The sequence below is a fragment of the Diadema antillarum genome, unplaced genomic scaffold (genome assembly GCF_040938485.1).
Source record: "Diadema antillarum isolate AM-2024a unplaced genomic scaffold, OU_Dant_1.0 scf00000116, whole genome shotgun sequence".
NCBI classification, from domain to species: Eukaryota; Metazoa; Echinodermata; class Echinoidea; order Diadematoida; family Diadematidae; genus Diadema; species Diadema antillarum.
Genome location: NW_027271005.1, coordinates 58,849 through 81,402, shown reverse-complemented (window position 1 = coordinate 81,402; position 22,554 = coordinate 58,849). Strand labels below are relative to the sequence as shown.

The 22,554-nt window shown below is 38.2% G+C and overlaps 1 protein-coding gene across 1 annotated transcript in view; it reads left to right on the top strand.

Annotated features, from left to right (window-relative positions):
• The window catches only part of LOC139719918 (MAP kinase-activated protein kinase 2-like), a 59,511-nt gene extending 37,669 nt beyond the window's left edge, over positions 1 to 21,842 (top strand). Inside the window, exons 4-9 of the mRNA XM_071631301.1 lie at positions 10,373 to 10,431; positions 11,140 to 11,343; positions 12,421 to 12,496; positions 15,047 to 15,257; positions 18,779 to 18,862; positions 20,255 to 21,842. Coding sequence (XP_071487402.1) covers positions 10,373 to 10,431; positions 11,140 to 11,343; positions 12,421 to 12,496; positions 15,047 to 15,257; positions 18,779 to 18,862; positions 20,255 to 20,386 — 766 coding nt within the window. The 3' untranslated portion in view covers positions 20,387 to 21,842. The remainder of the gene's footprint in view (positions 1 to 10,372; positions 10,432 to 11,139; positions 11,344 to 12,420; positions 12,497 to 15,046; positions 15,258 to 18,778; positions 18,863 to 20,254) is intronic.
• The last annotated feature ends 712 nt before the right edge of the window (positions 21,843 to 22,554 follow it).

The window sequence follows — 22,554 nt, the reverse complement described above, 5'->3', positions numbered from 1 at the left end:
GCCTGAATGGTGATTTCTCTAATCTGGTATGAAAAGGTCGGCTTCCTCTTTGCTTATGATATACAGTGATGTAACAATGAGCAGCAGTAGAATCATGAAGGAAAGGAAGGAGGGACGGAAAATCCAAGAAAAGTATCGCCTCTTTCACCATTTGTGGTTGAGGCATGAAAATCGATAATGCTTGACAGAAATATATCATGACTAAATCGCATGTGCATTATCATGCCCGGTGGTAGTGCAGTCACATGGTCCACATAGTTATTATTAGGTGACTGCCATCCTCAGCCCAGCTGATATTCACAAAGCCCAGATGCATGTGGCTATTCTTCCCTTTTTGCACAAATTTCTCCCACCTTTGTTTCTTTGCATTTGTGCAGCGGAGTTCTCCCAGTCAAAGCATGCACGTATATCCTGTTCAGAGATGTGATTGGGTTACTGTATGCCAGCAGCTATGTTGGCTCATGTCCACCCAGTAATGTTGTCTTCTGTATGTAACTGTAGAGTACAATTTCCTATCATATCGCATGTTGCAGTCAGGGTGGTGATATGGATCAGTTGGTAACTGTACATCTGCCTCCCAATCGAAGTGACCTGGGTATGATTCAAGAGTCTACATGTAGCTGAGCAATGTTGTGTGTAATATATCCCTGGACAGACAATGTACAGTGCAGGACATTAATTGAAGGTCCCGTCTGTGAGTTAGCCAGGACTGACACACATGAAAGATCACACTGTATTCGTTCATTGTAAAGAGAAGGTTGATAACCCAGTGAAGTGGTCTAACTACCTAGTACCCATGTGAGAAAGAAGAAGGAGAAGAAAAGAAAACACCCCAAAAACAAATAGATTATGTCAACCTGTCTTGGTCTGCCCAAGGTGACCAGCAATACTGTCTAAGCTGTTATTTTTGTGAGGGATTAATTTTCGCGAATGTCGCGATTCAGTGTTGGACCGCAAATTTGACAACATGCGTAAATGTTGCCATGCGCTAGGGTAACAGGGCACTTATGTTAGCATTGTGTCCTTTTGCGAAAACAACATCTTGCGAAAATGTCCGTGATCTCCTCATTCATGAAAATATTTGTACGCACACATAACAGCTTTTACAGTAGTCATCAAACAATATCAATCAGACACATTTTGCCATACTAAGAAGAAGTAGTCCCTTGTGACGACCTGTAAGTACAATGTATGTTGTATGTATGTAAATTGATAGTAAAGGAGATACAACTGTATGCAAAGATCACAATGGAGAGGGTTCATTATTTTGTTGTCATTTGGGATTTGGAATATCTTTTTTTTTTATGTGGCGGGGGGGGGGGGGGGAGGAGAGGAGATGATACGGCTCGTTGTTACATTGTTATTGGAAATGAAATATTTTTTTAATCCCCATAGCAGCACTACAATACATGATGTGTATACTCATTAATCCTAGTAAACATGAATTCCTATCAAATTGAAAGATGTTCCTGTCATATTGGAAGTGTTCTTATTGAACATTATTAAGCCTAGAGCTCCGGAAACCATTGATTTAACAATAATTATGGAGAAATAAGAATATGTTTTGAAATGAAAAATATTTTGTATAAAATTTTGTCTAGCATGCTTGATAGCATTGATTTTCCTTTTCCTTTTCCGTTTCTTTTTTTCATAGCCAGAATGTGATTCTCACCTCCAAGAAAACTTTATTTTGTATTTGAATGTTTGTATTTTGTGTTCTAAAATATCTATTACTAACTATGCATCAGTAAGTTTTGATGTCGTTTTCTTTTTTTGCAGCTCTATTGATAACCCTACTTATAGGAATACACGTATGACCATTGTTTTGTCTTGTTTTGTTTTTCTTTACTGCTACCATACTAAAATCAGCAGCCAAGCAAGATGGCAGGTGCATTTACACGTGACTCTTTTCTGTCAGAACAAAAGCCTGTCAAAAGTCCAGGAAGAACAGGCTTCCGTAGTAGGCTTTTTTTTTTTAAATCAAAAGCTAAGATTCAGGGTCGTGTTGCTGTTGACAAATGTGAGTCTATGTGTAGCCTGTTTTTACTGGAACGTAGTAAACACTAAGAAGTGCATTATAAGAAATATGCCATTCAAAGTGAAATAAAATACTTATGATGATATACATCAGGGCTGCACACTAATCCATAATTTTGTCTACTGAAAGTCCGACCTGTCTGTCGGACCAGCAGGTACCCAGCTTTTCCATTTTTTACTGGTCTCTTCCTGAAAAAGTTACTTGTCCAACAGTGGTTTTCACTGGTAGTGGACCTTTGGACCGGTGCCAGTGTTCAGCATTGATGTACATAGACTTGCTGATTGTCATTGTTGTTCAGTTTCACTTTTAAGGTATTTCTTTTTTTCTTTCTCAGTACAGATTTATGCTTGTGGATTCTACAATATTTGTCGGTAATTTTTCACCACCATTTTCTTGTCTGAAAAAAAAAAAAGATTATCAGAGAGGAAAGGGAAGAAGGAAGGTGTACAGGAAACACACATACATGTATGTGTATTAAAGTGTATGTATACCATAACCTTTTGCTGAAGTTTGAACTTTTATTTTATGTACAGTCATGCTTATCAACACTACTTAAGTTTGGGGATATTTACCTTTAAATATACAAGAAGTTTGTATCATACGTTGTAATGTGTACTACTAAAAATAAAAATGAAAATAAATTCAGGATTACATCATAGTAGAACAGATGGGATAAATAGTCAATTGATAAAAACACATAAGGTTGGCTGTGTGGTTGGTCCCCTGCAACAAAATCATGAATCTTCCGGGTGGTAGTATTATATAGGCCTACCTACATGTAGTTTCTTACAATGTTATACTCATAGCACATGTGCTTGCAATTTGTATACTGTATCCTATATAATGCCATCCTTTAATACAATGTACAAAATGTATTCTAGTTGCTGAGTTTTTAGACCCTGTAGCGCCGGGGTACCATGGGGCAGGAAGATTGGCCCGGCTCGGATATGTATTCGAGAATCCCTGTACCGAATTGTGAACAGATCCATCACCGATTTCTGTGTTTACAAGTACATGTACTCACACAGCAGAAGAATCTCGACTTGAGTCAACTGTTACTGATGAAGTGTGCGCTTCGATGCACATATTCCACTATTCATGGTTTTCAGATGTACATTTTGTACCCAGTGGGCAGCCAATGAACCAGGCCACGTATGCATCCCCACACTATACGGGGTCCTGAGCCCCATATATCTAATGCCTTCAAAAGACTCAAGTACCATGACGGTGCCCATTGGTTTGTACTCTTGCTACTTTCTAGTTTCTATTTCATGTACAGTGTATCAAAGCTCATCAAGTCCTGGGGGAATTTTGCTGGGGAAATTATCATCTTTTCAAAGGTTTTTATAGTAGGCAGCACTGCCTTAACAAAGATGAGATTGAACTGGTGATAAAAGCTACTCACAATCAAGGAAAAATTACACAAATTTCCCACTTGGAGACCAAAACATTAACTTTAATCGTCAAAGCAGATGATTTTATGAACTGGAAATCTTAGAGGCTTTTGATAATCCTGCAGCTGACACACTGTGAATAACTGTACACATACAGAATATATGGATGTGACAAAATAGTGCTCAAATGATAAGTAGGTTGTTATTACTAGTACTACAAGTGTATAACTAATATCGGAACAATTGTTAAAAAGTGTCTTCTGGGATTTGAATGTGTTTAATTGGGTGTGTTTGTCAACTTTCACTTCTGGTACAAAATTAAGGTTTCCAAACAACTTTCAGGGAGTTTTGGGCAGTTGATAAATGCAAAGTTGTTTTGATCATGGGGATAGAAATACATTTCTGAAATGCCGAAAAAAGTATGATCACAAACTCATTTGAGCCAGAAAAGTGTTTCTGCAGAGTTGATAAACGCTGAATCGTTTTGAAACAGGTTTATAGTTCAGACCTGCCTATGCCAGCCACTGTCAACAACATATAGATCTACACTCATTGGGTCAAACTGTGCAATGGAGTGTGCAGTGACCGGGCCTCCCAGTGGACTCACGACTGAGTTGATAAATGCAGTATCTCGAGAAATGTGATCTGAAAGGTGTTTGCAAACGCATTTTGATAGTGGGTATTGAAATGCGTTTCAAACATGGGAAAGTTGACAAATGCAGCCTTAGATGATTTGGGTGTTAAAAACAACTGAACCTATCGATCAACAGTGGTGAATCAGGGGTTCATGAACTTAGAGAGGCATCATTTAGTGTGACCACACAGCTGTTTTCTCATGTGATCAGTACATGCAAGAGGCATGCAGTTTACTACTACAGTGATGTGAATGGTAGTGGATACTATGCTTTTACGCACGCACACACTGAGAGTCAGCAATACTACAGTATGCAATTCACACACGGCAACCATTGTCCGTGCTTGTGGTTTTTCTTCTTGTTTTTTTCTTGTGTTTCTTATTCCCCTGGTAACTTGGAAAACTTGTTAAATGTGATGTAATTGTTTTTTTATTTTTATTTTTTTTTTTTGGTTTCCTGTCTTACACCCAACTGGTAGCTTGAAGAAGTACTCAGCAACCAGTCATTTGTGGCATTCACACTGAGGCGAATTATTGGGACCCCAATCTCGATCCGTAGCTTAAGATTTTCTACTCAGTGTGTGGATATGAAAATCTTAGTAAGTAGTGTGATGAGCATTATGATTCTAATCCCAAGAAATCTTGCGAGTACCGTAGAATGAGAAATTTTAGCATGCAATTCAGGGGCGGATCCAGGAATTCCGTAAAGGGGGGGGGGGGCAAACAATATTTCAGGTGCTACTTCCGGGTTTCATCTCATTTTTTCTTTTGTTTTAATAACAAGTAAAGAGGGGGCGTGCGCCTGGTGCACCCCCCTCTGGATCCGCCACTGCAATTTACATGAATTCTGCAAAAGACATGATTCACAGAATTAAGATGCGCACAAAAATTCTTATATACACTATACATGCACTGAATTCCTGTAGCAATTCATAAAAATTTCTTGCTCTCCAGTATTTGAGAAGTGGTGCAATAATTTGCACCTTGGCAAGTGTCTGAATGCTGTTGTAGAGCAGATAATCTCGGAAATGTTCATCCCATCATTCAACACACGCATCATAGCAGTACATGATCACAAGGGCAAGGGTCATCATTTTGGTCGGTTTAAAACTTGCACAGTTTGGTTGACAAATTATTAGGATCAGCAGTTAGTCAATAGTGCGATATTTCTGTCCATCTGAATGTGCGCAAAAGATCTCGCCATCTGGAGCGCAATTGACATATCACTATTTTGACTGTGTGAATAATACAATTATTCAAAGCACATTAGGCATTTTCACATCAGCCCAATAAAAATCCAAGCTCGAGACATTTTTCGTGATCGCAAATTAGCGCGCTATTTCATTTCCTATTCACATCAGCCCGAAGAGAATTAGCCCGAAATTTTTTCGAGGTAATTCGACAGCTGAGCATGCGCAAACAGTGTCGGATATGCCATAGAGCGCACGTTTTCGGGTCACACACGCTAGGCATGATGGCATGCATCGCGCTCATTTCTTGAGGCGATTTCACATTATCAAATAGCGCGCTAGTTCGCTACGTTATCCCGCTATTTCAGAAATTTCCCGAGTTGGACTCGAGAAATTTTCTCTATCAGAGCGATACAATTAGCGTGCTAATTTGTGTTCACATTATCAAACAGTGCGCTATTTCGTGATCGGGTTAATTTCCCAAGTCAGAAAATAGCGCGCTATTTCGAAACATCGGGCTGATGTGAAAACGCCTACTGAGGCAATCTACTAGGTATGTGCCTCTGCTCTTTATAACCGTTGTTAGACCCTGCACAGTCTATCACAATGTGATGGTATGTCCCCATTGTACATTTGACATAGTTTTGCCTATTGTTTATATGTGTTTGTAGGATTACATGTTTGCCAGGTATTGTTACTATTTCCCACCTGCAGGGTTAGTTTGGAGTAGGAGGTGTTATCTGCAGGATCAAAATAGTTCTAAACTTGGAGTTCTTGGCATACATCTACACATAAAGCAATGTGTAGACATGTACAGCACTGGGAGACAAACATGATTATACTGACTCACACACACACACACACACACACACACACAAATGTCTAATAAATGCATCGAGTATCTGATTACTACCCCCCATACTGTATACGCTATAATTTTCGCGTACATAAATTTTTGCGAATTGCCGCTGTCACACATTTTCGCGAGTGGTTAAATTCGCGATTGGGGGACCAGAGAAAATATGAAGTGGCAAAGAAAGTGTGAATTTTCAACTTACTAGCAAATAAGAATTATACTAGTTATACACTGCATGAAAAAAACTTACCAAACTCTGCGAACTAGTAAGTTAGAATTCAACATTTTTTAAGTGGTTAAGTCCATCGCGCTAGATTTCTGACGAGTGGTCCCCTTGCGATAATGGATTGGCTCTCTACAGTATTCGTAAGTAGACGTGGACGTGCGTAAGCCAGTATGGTCTGTTCGGTAAGCCGTGACATGGTATACTAGTACTGAAATGTTCGTATCATCAAGGCAAGGGATTCATTTTGGAAGGTAATATTTTCGCGTGTTGTTAATTTCGCGAATAGCTCCCGACTCGCGAAATTCGCGAAAATAAAACCCACGCGAAATATATAGCGTATACAGTATACTGTACATCAGAGTCTAAAGGATCTTTGTATTTGATAAACAAGAAAAGAAAGTATCAGTGTGCTTCCCTGTATAAGACTCTTGTATCACTCTTGTATACCGGTACCGAAAGTTGTCATTACTTCCTTTTGAGGGTCGGCAGTTCCCTTCTTTTTCCTTTTCTATAGTGTATTAGTCCATGCAGCAAGTGTAAATGAAGTTGTAACTTGTTCTTTTATTGTGTGTGTGTGTTTTTTTTTTTTTTAGTGTGTGTTTTAATGTAAACTGCAAACATAACTTGTGGAGGCCTGTCAAAGGTTGCGTTCGAAGAGCAATTTGAGGGTTTGTCGTGATGAAATAAATATGCAAAACTTAATTACATCTAGCATGTGATTTGCTTGCAGACTTAAGCATCTATAGAGCAATCGCTACATCTAAACAAATATACGGGGAGACATTTCAAGTACACTTCTCTCTGTGTCCTGTTGAAAAATGAAACCAAACAGAATCACTGTGAGTCTAGACAGTGTTAAAGGGTGACACCTACAATATCATGGTAAATTGTGTATGAATATAATACACTGATCTTCTTAATGCTCATACTGATAACTCAAAGAACTACAAAACCTATGCCATGTGATGTTTTGTGAGTATAACATCTTGCAAATAATTTGGACTTGTGAGACAGTTTTGTGAGTAGTCGAATTCATGATCGAGAGCCACAGCGATGGAATGAGGAATAAGTATAATTCCCTTTTCTAGAGGAAAGTTTGTGATTTCCTACAGTGTACCTTGGAGATGGTATACTGCATTTGTGTTACTATACAGGAAACAATGCTTTTGTTAGTTGCTTATTGGCAAGTATCAGTTATGAAATCAGTTAAACTAGCAAATATAAACCACAGCAAAATATACGTCCACATTATGCCTGTATTGTACATAATTATACAATGTATCCTGTGTGCTTGTATCGTATGTAGTGGTTTCTTATAATATGTAGTACTGGTCTATCAATACAAGATGAAAAGTACTATGGTTCTTGGGAGATCAGCAACCATCGGGAATATGGCAAACAGAAATGACTCTGGATGAATGCTCATCTCCATGGCAACCAGTGGGCATTTCACAAAGGCCAAAACCTGTTTGCCTCACTTTTTGCCCTGGGATTTGGCGAGTGCATCGCACGCTGAGCTGAATGTATTGTACAGAGTCAAAATCACAAAGAGACACTTTCTCATTCATTTGTACAACACATTCATGTCATGATTGAATAAATGTCAGATCTCTCATGTGGGCTGGCTTCAGTCAAGAATACTGCTAGCAGTTTTTGATCTGTTAAACCTTTGTCAAGGTCAGACAAACAGTATTAATTAATTGAACCATGTTGGTGCACTGGGTGTAGCACCGTCTGTGCATGCCATTGATTTGTGCTGGTGTGGAGTAGGCAGGAGAAGAAACTCCTACTGTAGGCTCTGGCTATTCAAAAATACATAAATTATTAGTGCAGTTTATACAGTGTACATAGGACGTAATCATTTGCCGATTCCCCATCCCTGAATCTATTACAACACTTTATGATGCATTGTTTTACGGATGGTTATTGTGTGACATGCCAATCTGCCCAGGACCACACAACTGTTCTAATTAGGGAATCCATGACTAATCAAACAAGTGTAGGTGTATGAATAAATGACAAACTTTTGTGCTATTTTCTATGTAGAACACACTGCTTAAGAACGATGTCAGTTAAGGTACACGTGTCTAGGATCAATGAGTGCAAAGTGCAATGTGATATAGCAAAATGACGAAGGCACCCAGTGCAGATGCAATTGGATCCAGATTTTTTATTTTTTTATTTTTTATTTTTTAATTGCTCAGTGACTGATGTTCAGTATTGAAAACAGTCCTTTTGGTTGTTCAGGGTGATGTTATTCAAAGGCCCAATTTAACAATGTTTCCAATAAAAAAAAAAATGTGAGCTACATATATAGTATTTATGTAGTCATTACATGCTGCCAGAGTCTGTGATGTTGTGTTCACACAAAACCAGGAAAGTATAAGGGATGAAGACAAATTTTGAATGCTTTCCAAAACAAAAGATCTGTGAATGACTGGATTTTGTGACTATTATCAATATTTCCAGTGCTAGACACTAGTGGTAGAATAAAACATTAGTGAAAGGTTTATTAACATAGTGATATTTGTTCATAGGTCACTTTCATAATGGTATCAAAAAGAGCTGGAATTTCAAAACTTTTGTATGCTGGAGTTTTGTTTTTGTTTTTGTTTTTTCATACGCCTGATCATATTACATCACACAATTTTTATCCTTTCTGAAATTGTAACACCACAACGTATTTTAGCAATACAGATATCTTTAAAAGCACAGATTCTTTTCCTTGGTTGCCAGCCTTTGACTGCAAGCACAATGTCATATTGTGTGTATGAGGGGAGGAAGGGATGAGGGATGAGCCAAAGTTGTGTGTGCCAAGATGTAGGAAATGGCGTTAGCTATTTTGAGACGGGTTGCTAGGAGAAAGATGAAGAACACTTCCTAAAACAACTACATGGGAGTAACACAATCAGGTACATGTGTATTTACAGTGCTTCATATCTTTTGTAAAGAAGACAAACAAGCAATGAACACCATTCAGTTTTCCATGCATATATGTGTCTTATAGCCTTTCTTCAATCACTAGTTTGATTCGAAACTGAAGTAAAAAGCAAAATGCACTACAGCTGTACCTGTATGTACAATTTTATACTTATAGACAGTTACAGTTGATAGTTTTCTTCTGGATTGCGGTGGTAGGATGAATGTGCAGCTGTCTACCTGCCAATCATTCTAATAAGAACATTCTGATTCTATTTTTTGGAAAAGTGAAACTCAATGCAAACTTTTATTCCTGTGTTTGTGAAGACCTGCTAATGATATGGGAAATGGGAGACAATTTTGTATTTTGGCAATACTTTCGCTCATTTATTCCTCATTTATTGAATTTCAGGGTTGTCAGGGTATGAGAAAGATGAGATATAAAGCAGTGTTATTTGGCTATTTGCTTTTAAAAGTGTGGTAAATAAATGGGACACTATAATACATTGTGCAGACAGTTTTGGGGAAAAAGAGCTTGCATTGTCTCATATATTTTGAAAGCATTCTCTGCATATGTATGGGTTTGAGTGAAGTTGACATTTATCTCCTAACTCTCAGCCATAAGCCTTGCTTGCATTTATTTGAATAGAAATGGGTCAAAGATTTTCCCACGCTGAAAAGTGAGTGGTATGCTCGCCGTCTTGACAGCAATCATCCATTCACTGTGGAGTAAATGAGGATTTGGTGTAATTTTCATGACGGACGCAGATATTCTGTTTTTTGTGGACAGTGCATTCGGAATGGTTATTTTTGTCAACATGAAGCATCGTCTTGTTTTGCGAAGATGACAGTGCAAATTTAGAGAAAAGGTCAATTTATTCCTGCACTTCATCATGTTATTTTTCCTTCTCTTCCCCCTCCCCTTTTGTCGTATAAACAGTTCCAATGCATGATATGATAAGAGAGATAAAACGCAAAGAAGGCATCCATTTTTCATGTGGCTTGCAGGAGCAGTGTCACGTGTTTGGGTGTGTTTGTATGCACACCATCAAATTTGATGGTGACTGATGATTTATTTATATATTTCCTCTTCTCCATCTGATTTCTTTTTGTAGCATGGAAGGGGGAGAGCTGTTCAGCAGGATACAGGAGAGGTCAATGTTCACAGAGAGAGGTGAGTTAGAGGAGGGCGTTGACCCTATAGACGGTCATCTGGTCGCCTGACAAGATGCACCTGTCTCGGACCAGGAGTATTCGAAATAATCTTTATGAAGAATTACCCCCTGTGCTCAGAGATGCATACTCTAGTAAAAAAGAAACCAGAAAAAAACAAACACACAAAAAAACAACAACAACAACAAAACTAAAACCAAAAGGAAAAAAAAGACGAAGATTGCAGTGAGAAGTGATGCATCCTATCAGTGATTACTTTTGTACCAGTTTTTGTCCATGTATCTTAATCATTTTTTTCTCAAATATGAATTTAAATAAATAATTTGAATTTAAGATGGTCGTATGTTTTCTGTTAGTGCTCTAATGTTTGTGACTGATGAATACATGCAGACATAACTCCACAATGGTTGCTGAAAGCTTTAAATGCTCTGTGATCGTCTCTTTAATATGCTGTATTCCTTGCCACTGTCACACAGGGTTTTTTTTTGTCAAAAATGTTTGTAAGTGTGTGAAATGACTGTACACATTCTTCTGTCATGATATGCAGTTCTATAAAGTAGTTGTGTAGCCAATGATGTTACATTGTGTCTTGTGGAAAACTTCAAATAAAGGTAATTCAGAGTGGAACTTTTTGAAACAACATCTGTTCTGTGGCATATACATGTACGTTAAGTCCATCAATATTTTTTTTTCCACTTCGTCCTTACAGAAGCGGCAGAGATAGTACGTAGCATAGGTCTAGCGGTGCTCCACCTCCACAATATGAACATTGCACACCGAGACCTCAAACCAGAGAACCTCCTCTACTGCGACAAGAAAGCACAGTCGCTGCTCAAGCTCACTGACTTTGGTTTCGCCAAGGAGACGACGACGACGAACCTCCAGACGCCGTGTTACACACCTTACTATGTCGGTATGTCACAGCCCTGTACTTTTGATTGCTTGATCGGTGTGCACACGATTAAGAGTGGGGAATACTCCATAGCAGCACTGTATTAGAATACCTGTTTAATTGAGAGCACTTTGCTTTTTGTGTAAAACACCACTCCTGTGATGATGATATAGATGAGGATAATAACGATAAGCCATGTTCATTCAATGCCATGGAGTATGATGAATTGTAATTCCAGGAAAGAATGACAACAGTTATCACTGGAAAGGTGATAAACCTCAATCCATTCATTAGGGAAACATCATGCATTATCACAAAGAATTCTTTCGAAGAGCCATAAAGATTGACAACAGTATCACTTGAAAGATGATACCGTTAAACCTCAGTTTACTCATGAGGGGAGCATTATGCATTATCACAAAGAATTCTTTCCAAGAGCAAAGCATGTAGTGTGACACCACCCAACGACTGCCGGTGTCAAAGGTCTGTAGTTACAAAGTTCTGGCATTGTGCAAGCATATTTTGACCTTACTTGACCTCAGTTGATTAGAGGTGACTTTTGTCTTTCTTTTGTAACTGCTGAGGAAGCAGTTAAAGCTTCATATTATAAGCAAGCAACCACTGGATCAATGGCTTTGGATAACCTCTGAAGGATAAGGCAACGAGGAAAGAGTGCCTTGACTCGGGGCGCGACCACTTAAAAGCCAAAGGACACGAACCAGGAATATTTTGATTGCTATTATAGGTTCTTATCTGCTGAGCTACATGTACAACATCCTCAAATATTTTAAAGGAAACACAATGGAATGCTTTAATACCATAGAATGACTTACTGGAATTGTATTGTTTGTTGTGCAAAGTTATTGAAGCAAAAGGAGAGAAAAAAAATCCCCTAAAGCTCTGTGTTGACATAGTTGGTTTCAGTTTCTGAGAGAAAAGATCAAAAGGAAAGAATCTGAAGGATAAGAAAACATTACCTAATGCTGCCGACTCTGGTTTATGATGTTTCATGTACAGTGTGCAGAGAAAAAGCAAACTATAAGCAGGCAATAAATGAATGCTGTGTAATAAATCTATCCTATCTTTTGCCCTTCCTAGCTCCCGAGGTTCTTGGCCCAGAGAAGTATGACAAGTCATGTGACATGTGGTCGTTAGGCGTCATCATGTACATTCTGTGAGTATCCCGTGCCTTTCCGTGTGAAATGTCCAATTAACTTAAAGGTCCCGTTTACCTTTGGGAACAGTGATTTAAAAAATGTTCAAGATATCACATTTGATACATATGTGTAGGTCTGTTGTATCATAAAACATCCTACCATATAAATTTTCACAATAAAGCCAAAAATATATGGAGATATCAGCATTTTTCTCATTAAAGCATAACTGTAGATGGTTTAGTCTGGAAACTTTTTTATTATAACTATTGTTCACATTTTGTGCATTTAACAATACTTAACATCAATTATACAGATTCAAATTTTTACAGTGGTTGTTTCTATCCCAAACTCACATTTGAGAATTATTTTGAAGCACTAATGCTGGGTTTTTGTTTCATCTGCAAATGGTAAATTATGCCTTTAATCATTCCCATAGCCAGCCTGTTTGCATTTTTATAGTAGCCCCACTGAGAGGATTAGATAAAGTAGGCAGATCACATAATTAATTTTGTGAAATTTGGGCTTTGTTTTGATGAAGCGATCAGACAAGACACAGTCTATGTCGATACAATGTATTAGAATCTGATATCAATCAGCTCAGCTTCAATGCATGGTAGGAAGAAATAGGAAATGTTCTCAGAATTCTTATCATTGCAGACCCAAGAATGCAACTTCCTTGTGAAGAAAAAAAAAGAAGAAAAAAAAATGTAATGAAGATCATGTGGTGACTTTATTATATAACCACTCTTGATTGTTTGATATACCCTGTAATCTTTTCTTTACCCTTGTGTGGTATTTAAAAAAAATAAATAAAAAAGAGGTTTTTATGTGCCTATGTATCTGTTATCTATGAGAGATTGTGAAGTTGTGTTATGTTTAAACATTGAGGGGAAACCCCAAGGAAGAACTGTAGGTTGAAGATAGAAATGCCCTCGATGCTATTGTTGATCTTGCCTTAAAATAGTCATGATGGACACTATAACACTACACAATGTATGTTAATCTGGATATTGGGAAGTTTATCACCCTTGCTTCCGTGTAACTGAGTTCATGGATAGTTTTCTTTCTCTGTAATTAGCTAAGCCTGAGAAGATCTTTCTTTGAATTGTGTAATGGACTTTACCACAAAAAAAAAAAATTCTACTTCAGCAGAAATAGCATAGATCCAGGTTTTACCTTACGAAGCTCCTTAGCAAGTCTTGATGAAGTCTTCTTCAAAAAAAGAAAAAAAAAGAAAAAGGAAAGGATTTTATGTCATTGGTTAGTTCCCATCACATGGTATGCAATCTCTAATGTGATTTTTCTTCCCTGAAAGGAATTTGCTGTAACTGAGCTCTCAATGATGCAGCTTTCACAGAATTTTGTCAATCCCAGGCTGGATGAGGCTGCCAATATTAACATTTTATTGATAAGTTCTGATGCATGCTCAAATACTCATACACTTAAAGGGGCATTCCGGACGATTTTCATAATTTCACATCATGAAGTACATAAATCAACAGCTCCATGTATAGATTCGGGGTATTTATTGTGGTCCATGAGAAGAGAAACCAATAAATTGAAAATCTTAAACAAATTACACTGAACAGTGTTGATGACATCAGAGCCTCATATATTTCATAAATGTAGCAGTGTAATTTCATTACAATACCACTTGCTCAACAAGTTCACCTGTGAAAAATCTATGCATGCCTTCTTCTTTTGTTCTGCTTCCTTGAGCCCCAACTCATGCATTCTTATCATGCTTATGGTGAGGCTGGCATGTCATCATCCTTGTTCATTGCAATTTGTTATAAATTTTGAAAACATTCTCATTCCTTATCCCAATCACTATAAATTCTGGAACTCTGTACCCAGTTTAACTGATTTATAGCTGTTCAAATGTAAAAGTCTGAAAATCATCCGGAGGTCCCCTTTAACAGAGAGGTGATAACAAATCATAAATGCAGTATAAGAGATGCTTGATGAAGTAGAAGTGGTGTTCCCACGGAAGAGAAGTACTTTGAATCCATTCTTGATGTACTGGATGTAAATGGTTGGCTGCAGAGTCACCAGACATGCAGGTATACAGCAGCATACCAGTCTCAGCTGCAGGAGAGGATTAATTGATGCAGTATAATTCACAAGTGTTTTACCGTGATGACTACCATATATGAAAGGAAGATAATGATATTGCGATCCTTTGTTCTAAAAGAGGCATAGATGCCACATGTAAAAATTTTGCAGTATTTTGTACTGTTTTTTTTTAAATGGTAAAAATACTGCAGGTTTCATTGTCACTGTCTTTCCCAAATTGTATTGTTGCATTCTATTATTACAGCAAAGGCCAAAATACAGTTTTTCAACCGAAATGCACGTTTTCAGCCTTAAGAATACTGCAGTGTTGTTTTCATGGTTGACATCCCTGAAGAGGGCTGAAATTGTGTGTAAGTTATAATAATTCATGGTTGCTATGGCAGTGACAGGAGTGCTCACAGCTGATTGGCTGTTGCCTAGCTGTTGTCATGGCTACAGCATTCATCGTAAGTTGCAATCACTCATGAGGAGTCTATCATCTTGTCCCATAGGCTGTGCGGCTTTCCGCCGTTCTACAGCAACCACGGCATGGCCATTTCACCGGGCATGAAGCGGAGGATCCGCAACGGCCAGTACGAGTTCCCCGACCCAGAGTGGAAGAACGTGTCGCAAGCCGCCAAGGAGCTCATCAAGAAGCTGCTCAAGACGGACCCGGCCGAGCGGCTGACCATCGTGGAGTTCATGAATCACCCGTGGGTCAAGGTGAGCCCGAAACATTCGGACACTTACCATGTGACCTAGATGGATGTGACCATGTTAAAAAAAAAAAAGCAAAAACAAACAGAACCTTGTCACCGTTTATGTAAATGTGGTAGCACAGTGTGAATGCAAGCAGTTTATTACAAGATGCATTCGAATTTAGCTACCTTTCCATGATCAAACTGACTTTAATGAATGAAGTTTAAAAGTTAGACAAACAGTGTTGAGGTAGCTTCAGCAAAATTGGATATATAGAATGAAGACTGTTTCACCTGACTTTCTGGAATATAATGATACTTGTCACAGCCACATGTGCATATCAAATGAGGTGACATCTCACAGAATCTACCATTGATTTGTACAGAAATTATGTTATGAATGTTAATCATTTATAGCAATCAATGGTGACCCCCTACATTCCTAACTCTAATCATTACTTAATAGTCAGTGCAACACAGCAATGATGGGGATTTCCTCTCAAAAACAAGGAATATAAGTAAAATATGTGGCAGGATAATTAACCCATTGAGAACGGACTGATTTTGCTACAACACGCATTTCCCACAGACACTTGCCAAAGTATACTTGGGACTCGTCCTCAATGGTTTACAACCTGTGAGGCAATAACACTGTCTCTCTAGTTTGCTTACATGTAAGTGGTTGTGTGCAACATTGCTTCTCTTCTTTCTTTCTTTTTTAAGCATGAGGAACTTTAAAATCCAATAACTTTCTTTTAATCATTTATGTCCAGATTTGATATAAGATTTATGACCGTTTGTGTGATTTGACTCAATCTATTAAAGTCAGTTTGGACAGGGAGTGGATTATTGCACTAAGAAGATTGATATGTATCAAAGCAAACCTAAGCTGTGTGAGAGGAGCTCTGTGGACAACTTTTTTGTTTATGTTGTGTCTAGCAAACATCCAAAAATGCAAACACCCAAACCCCAAGAAAACATACCACTTCAGGAAAGTCACTCAATAGCACAGGATGAATTGCAAATCATTTTGTTTTCTTTTCAGAAGAATACATATGAAAATAGCCCAGTCTGATGTCACTCTATTGCATTTTCACTTTGATTGCTATTCTTTCCTTTCATAGATAGATTCACAAAAAACAATGGCACATTAACGTCAGCATTGGAGTGTTCAGGATTTATTGTGCAGACAAAAACCAGTAATTCCCCTCTGAATAGTTGTGTCGGCCAGTTAATGTTATTACCTCTGCTAAGGAAGGAGAAGGTTAAGTGATCATCGGCATTGGTTTGTCTGTTTGCAAAATACCTCAAAAAGTTTTACACAGATTAAAATGAAACTTGCATAAAGGGTCAATATTGACACAAGGAAGACCTCATTCAATTTCGGTAGTGATTTGGGAATTTTATGGATTTTTGAAGGATTTTTCATCTTTTTAGCATATAAGGTCGACGAATTTGGGATTCAAGCTGCACGTACTGGAGGTTTACATATATGCGCACTAAAGGGCAAGGCGCCTTGCAATAACGTAAACAAAAGGTTTCTTTTTTTGGGAAATTGCATGCGTGTAAGGGTAGAAATGAGTTGCTGGCTTGGCAGAGGTACATGTATGTGCTGTCCGAGTGCGTTTCTATTTGATGCAAAGTTATGCATTTATCATAGCAAGGCAATAGCACTGTTACTGCAAGCCTTTCCACCATCAGCTAGTTCCACCTCAAAAGAAAGAGAGATAGATAGGTAAATAGAAAGAGGGAAAGAGAGAGAATGGAGAGAAAGAGTATAATTCATGTCTAAGTTTAGCTCAAAGTTCCAACTTTTCATTGAGACTTGGAATAACTCCTTGAGTTTTTGGTCATTGTGATTTGACTAATAGTTCGTTCAATCCAATAGTCATTTCCATAGTGTAAAACACACTGAAGAGCATTTAGAGCATTCTCCAAAGCCAATGTTATAATTGGATGCCACAATATGAAATCTATATCCAGAGGTACACTGTATATCATGAACATTGAGAAATTTTATATTCAGCATTGAGAAAAAGGAGCTGAAATAATGAGAATTATCATGACATATGATATGTCCTTGTATACATAATACCAGTAGTGATATATGTATACTAGTAGTGCAATACTCATCTAGAAGACATGTATAACATTCAAGTTTTATAAGTATAGTGTTTTAGCATGTGACATTCTGTTGGGTAACAAGTTCAGAACTACAGGTTCCTGCCATGGAATAGATTTGTGTGATTAAAATGGATGTTCTTACTGTGGAAAGATCACCGTCTGTAGCCATACTTCATTCATATGAAAGCATTAGGTGCCTTCTAGTCCCTTAGATATACACTTGGTTGATGTCTTCTTTGGTTGTTGTGCTTTAATCTTGGAGATCTGATATGTTTATGGCTGTGGCCACTACAAATTGTTCGTTTATATGCCCATCGCCATGCGCCGGGATCGAGAATTATTGCCACTTCTAGCTGGAAGTACAGCCCATGATTTATACACCCCCAACGGGGCAAGGGCAACATACTCAATCTCCCCCTACCCTTACTGCAGAGTGGACTGCTGGGTTCGCGCAATATATTGCGATAGATGACCGACAGAGGCATATGACAAGCCGCAGTACAAACATGGTGCAGGGTCACTCTCGCGGCAGACAGATCATGTGTCATAAGACCCCACAGGCTTGTCGTAGGTCTTTTTATTTTTTTAATTGCCTCTCGTATTGGCGTGCTCTGGCATGGCAAATTTCTTTAATAGGGGAAGGGGACTTGCTCACTCCTGATGAGCTGAACAGATTGGTGTATTGGAATGTTGATTAGTGGGGGGGGGGGGGGGGGGGGGTGAGAGGGGAGTTCAACAAGGGATGGCGTTGTTACAGTCAGCTCTCAAGCTTTTACTGCAGGAATTTGTCTGTGAGTCTTCATTACGGTATTGCGTGATTCACCCGTGGTATTAATAAGTTTAGAGGTAGATATCATTATGGAGGATTAGTCAGATTAATGTAATTGCATGGCAGTGATCATGTTTGAGTGTATGTGAGCCATTGCAGCACTCTGCTGATAAAACATTCTAGATAATGATTGCTCTGTACCCATCCAAGAATTAGATCCATTCTTGCGGGTAATTTGTGAGTAGCACCACCAGTAATCACAACCATCACTAGCACTGACACCACCACCATCACCATCATTACCAACACTATCATCACTGGTATTACTACCACCATCACCACTTTCACCACTTTCATTGTCAATGTCATTTATGTGCATGTGTGTGTGTGTGTGTGTGTGTGTGTGTGTGTGTGTGTGTGTGTGTAAGCAGCATTGTATGTACACTGTAGCTGTGTCATTGTTACTAGATCTTGTCATGATCAGTGCCATTGTTATTTTTGCTGGTTTCATCGTCCTTAACATTGTTATCTTCATTGTCATATTAAAATGATGTTTTGTCGTCACCCTCGTATGCATCATTATCGTTTTTTTATTGATTCACATGACTCCTTAACTTTCTATTTCATGTTTGTTTCTTCCCTCGTTGCCATAGCAATACACCAATGTACCTGCCACACCCCTCCACACCAGTGATGTCATGAAGGAGGAAGGCCAAGACCAATGGGCAGACATCCAGGTGGGTTCCGGGTGTTTGAGACTAATGTCTGTAACATGAGACTGAGTTGTAAATTACATATTTCATATTTCTAAAAAAAATGGGGAGGGGGGGGGGGGGAGGGTGTCCAATGCAGGCACAAAAAAGAAGATGTTTCAGTGTTGCTATACATGTATATGTCAATTTTGAAAGAAGACATCCCACAATACCTGTCAATAGAAGGAGGTGGAAAATGAATCACATTTAGACCAAATTGATGGGGAAAAACAAAATTGAATGATGACTTTAAAACTGAAGAAGAATGTTTGTGGATGTTGTCTTATAGTGATTTTTTTTTTTTCATCTTGAAATTGTAGTACATCTTGACTTGTAGTGCAAGTGACAAGAGATGGAAATAACATTTTCCAGAATGTATGTCAGTGTTACCATGATATGGCTGTAAACATTTTTATTTTAAAAAGCAATTCAAGAAGTCATGGAAGTAAAATGTTTGATAATACATATTTCAAATTTATATTTCATTTACTGAGATAGTGAAACTTTTCTTGAGAGTAATTATGGCCATGTGAAGTAAGTTTCATGTGTCATTCATTTCACCAAATCAAAATATAAAATAGTATTACATTATATCAAGCTAGCAATTTGCATGCTTTAATTGTCCTGCTAGTTTCATGTAAGGCAAATATTTTCACACCACAACTATTTCCGCTTTCACAGTATGTATCTGAAATAATGTACACTGTAATATGATCAGAAATGATTAAGAAGGAGAGAATGATTAAGAAGGAGAGAGTGATTAACATTTGCATATCTGTATTTCAAGCTCTGCCATCTATCCAGTACTCAGTAATATATCAGGAGCCACCTGAAAAAAAAGCAAAACAAAAACAAAAATAAAAACCCCAAAACAAAAACAAAACGGGAAAGCAGGCCTATTTGTTGGTACTAGCAATTATCAATACACTTTTGCGGACCTTGCGTAAGGCAGATCTGCAGATATGTTAAGTTATTATTTACCATTTGCAGATGAGATGAAACAAAAACCCAGTTTCGGTACTTCAAAATACATGTAGTTCTGATATATGTGAGTTAGGGATAGAAACAACCAGTGCGAAGATGTTAATCAGTGTAATCAATGTTAAGTATACAAAATATGAACAATAGTTATGATAAAACTGTTTTTAGAATAAATCGTCTACAGTTATGGTTTATTGAGAAAATAGTGATATCTCCTAATATTTTAGTTTTATTTCAAAATTTCCATATGGTAGGATGTTTTGTGATACAACTGACCTACACACATGCATCAAATGAAATAACTTGAAAATTTTTTAAATCATTACTTACAATGGTAAACAATACCTTTGAAAAAGTTTGTAGTAAACAAAATTTTTGTCCCTCTCATTTCCTTAGGATGAGATGACCAACGCCCTGGCAACGATGCGAGTAGACTATGACATGATCCGTATCAAGGACGTCAACCTCTCCTCCAACCCGCTCCTCGCCAAAAGACGCAAAAAGGAGCTCGCGGCGCAACAGGAATAGCGATTCGTAGAGATAGTCGACAAAGATGCATCCTGGCAGGAAACCGGATTCCACGTCGAATGAAGACGCCCAATGACAATGAACTGTGCCACTGACACATTGTCATTATATTTTCCCCGTACTCGTTCGCGGAGTGTGAACAGTGGTAGTCTGAGAGGGCAGTATTACACAAGACGTCTTTCTCGGTCGATGCGAATTGTTTTGATTTAGCAGAAAGCAGGAGTAGTTTTGAGACGGAACAGATTCATGCAGGTGTCTCAGTGAGAATGAAGCAGCTAGAATGTTCTGAGATGAGGGTAGATGACATATATCCAAAAATATGAAATAATAGTGATGATACTCCTCAAAGTGATCTTTTAGGTGGGAATGAAAGAATAAATACGGCACTGATCTACCGTACATTGTTTAAATATCTCTGAAAATGAGTTATCCTGGCACAAGGACAGGCTGGTAGTCTTATCCATTCATTCGTAAGAGTTTATACATTGTGCTGTGTACCAAATCCAGCTGCATTCTGAGAGATTTGTTTCTAGTGCAGCCGTGGCTGGCAATGTGGTCATTGGACATGCAGTATCTTAGCAGGAGCTACTTTACTCTGCAAAATGTCTGCTTAGCTTTAGTGTGCAATTTCTCCCTGTTGCTACAGATTGTCATCCTGAGTTCACATTAGATATAGAACAGTATACTGTTTATGCCATATATTTAGTGAGTCAAGTTTTTTGTGAATTGGTACTCCCTGACAATTTTGCAATTTGTTAAATTTGTGATCATGAAGTACAGTAATGAACAGAGAAATGTACACGGGCATATCGCGTTCATGCCAAGATCGGAGTTAATCATTTTGTGTGTTGTTAAATTCGCAGGTAGCACCCAACTCACAAAATTCATGTAAATGAAAGCCTCATAAAATATATGGCATATACAGTTTTCCGAAGAGCAGCAGGTCAAGTTTTAGGAGACTTTGTAATGCCAAATAATTGTGATGACATATTTTCTGCAGTGGTTAAACGCCTGTTTTGTGTACATGGATTGTTTGGGCAAATGCTTCACAACCATTATTTGACTGTGTGGGAGCCACTGAGAGGTACGTTTTCTTTTGGCTTTGGGGGAAGGAGGGGTGGGTCTTGTTGCAAGTACTTTTTTGCTCACTGTTAATGCCTCATGGTTCACCAGTGTTGATGTTAACTGTTTATTTGCCAAAGTCGTGCCGAAGTAATCTTCTTCCTTTTTCTGGGGTCAAGCTTGTGAGGAAACACAGCGCCTTCTCCTGTGCTTGTACGGCATGTGAGACTTTGGAGTAGACTAGTCATCTTGCGGCCCCTGGCATTGGAGTGATCTCGATGTAGTCTGTAATCATCACGACTACACTAATTATGAAGCTTGCCATGTGCGGCATCCACCCAGATGAATTTAACGTATGGTGGACATTAAATGAAGAAGAGGAAACAAAAAAGACAAAAAGAAAATAAACTCAAAACACAGGATGGTAATCTTTTCCAAATAATCCATTCATGGGATTTCAGTTGTGTTCGACCTATACCTGTTTGTTGATATGCACAAAGGAGGAACACAGATTGTGATGACTTCCTTGCAGTCTTGTGAGTAATGTAATGAATAGTTCACCATGCGGTGTGGTACATTAAATGTGAAAAAGCTATGGACATCATGAAAGAACCTCTAGAGCTCAAAAAAAAAGTTACTCCATATGCTCCCTGTCCATTTCTCTGTGCCAAAATGCTGCTTTTCTCTTTTTTCCATGACTGACAAATTTGTCAATGTTGGTGCACAACCAGAAAGCTAATGACGACCTTGTGCAAAAAAAGAAAGAAAGAAAAAAGTGTAAAGGTTCCATATTTTGTGATTATCGTTGTATCATATTTGAGGAAGACTCGATGTAATCTGTCCAGTATTTTTTCTCATGACATATGTATATGCAAGGTTAAGAATAAGAGAGGAGCAAGGTATATTATTAACTGTATGTTCTTGGAAATATTGTAAAGGCCACAAGAGCTCTTTGTATAATTGTTTTTTTGAGAATCCTACCTGTAACCACAAAAATATAAAAAATGGTGTACATGAAGTAGAAAATTATTCATAACGAACTTGTTTGGAGTATATTGAGGAAGCGCTATACTTTACGGGGGTCATTATTTTGTAAGACATATGCT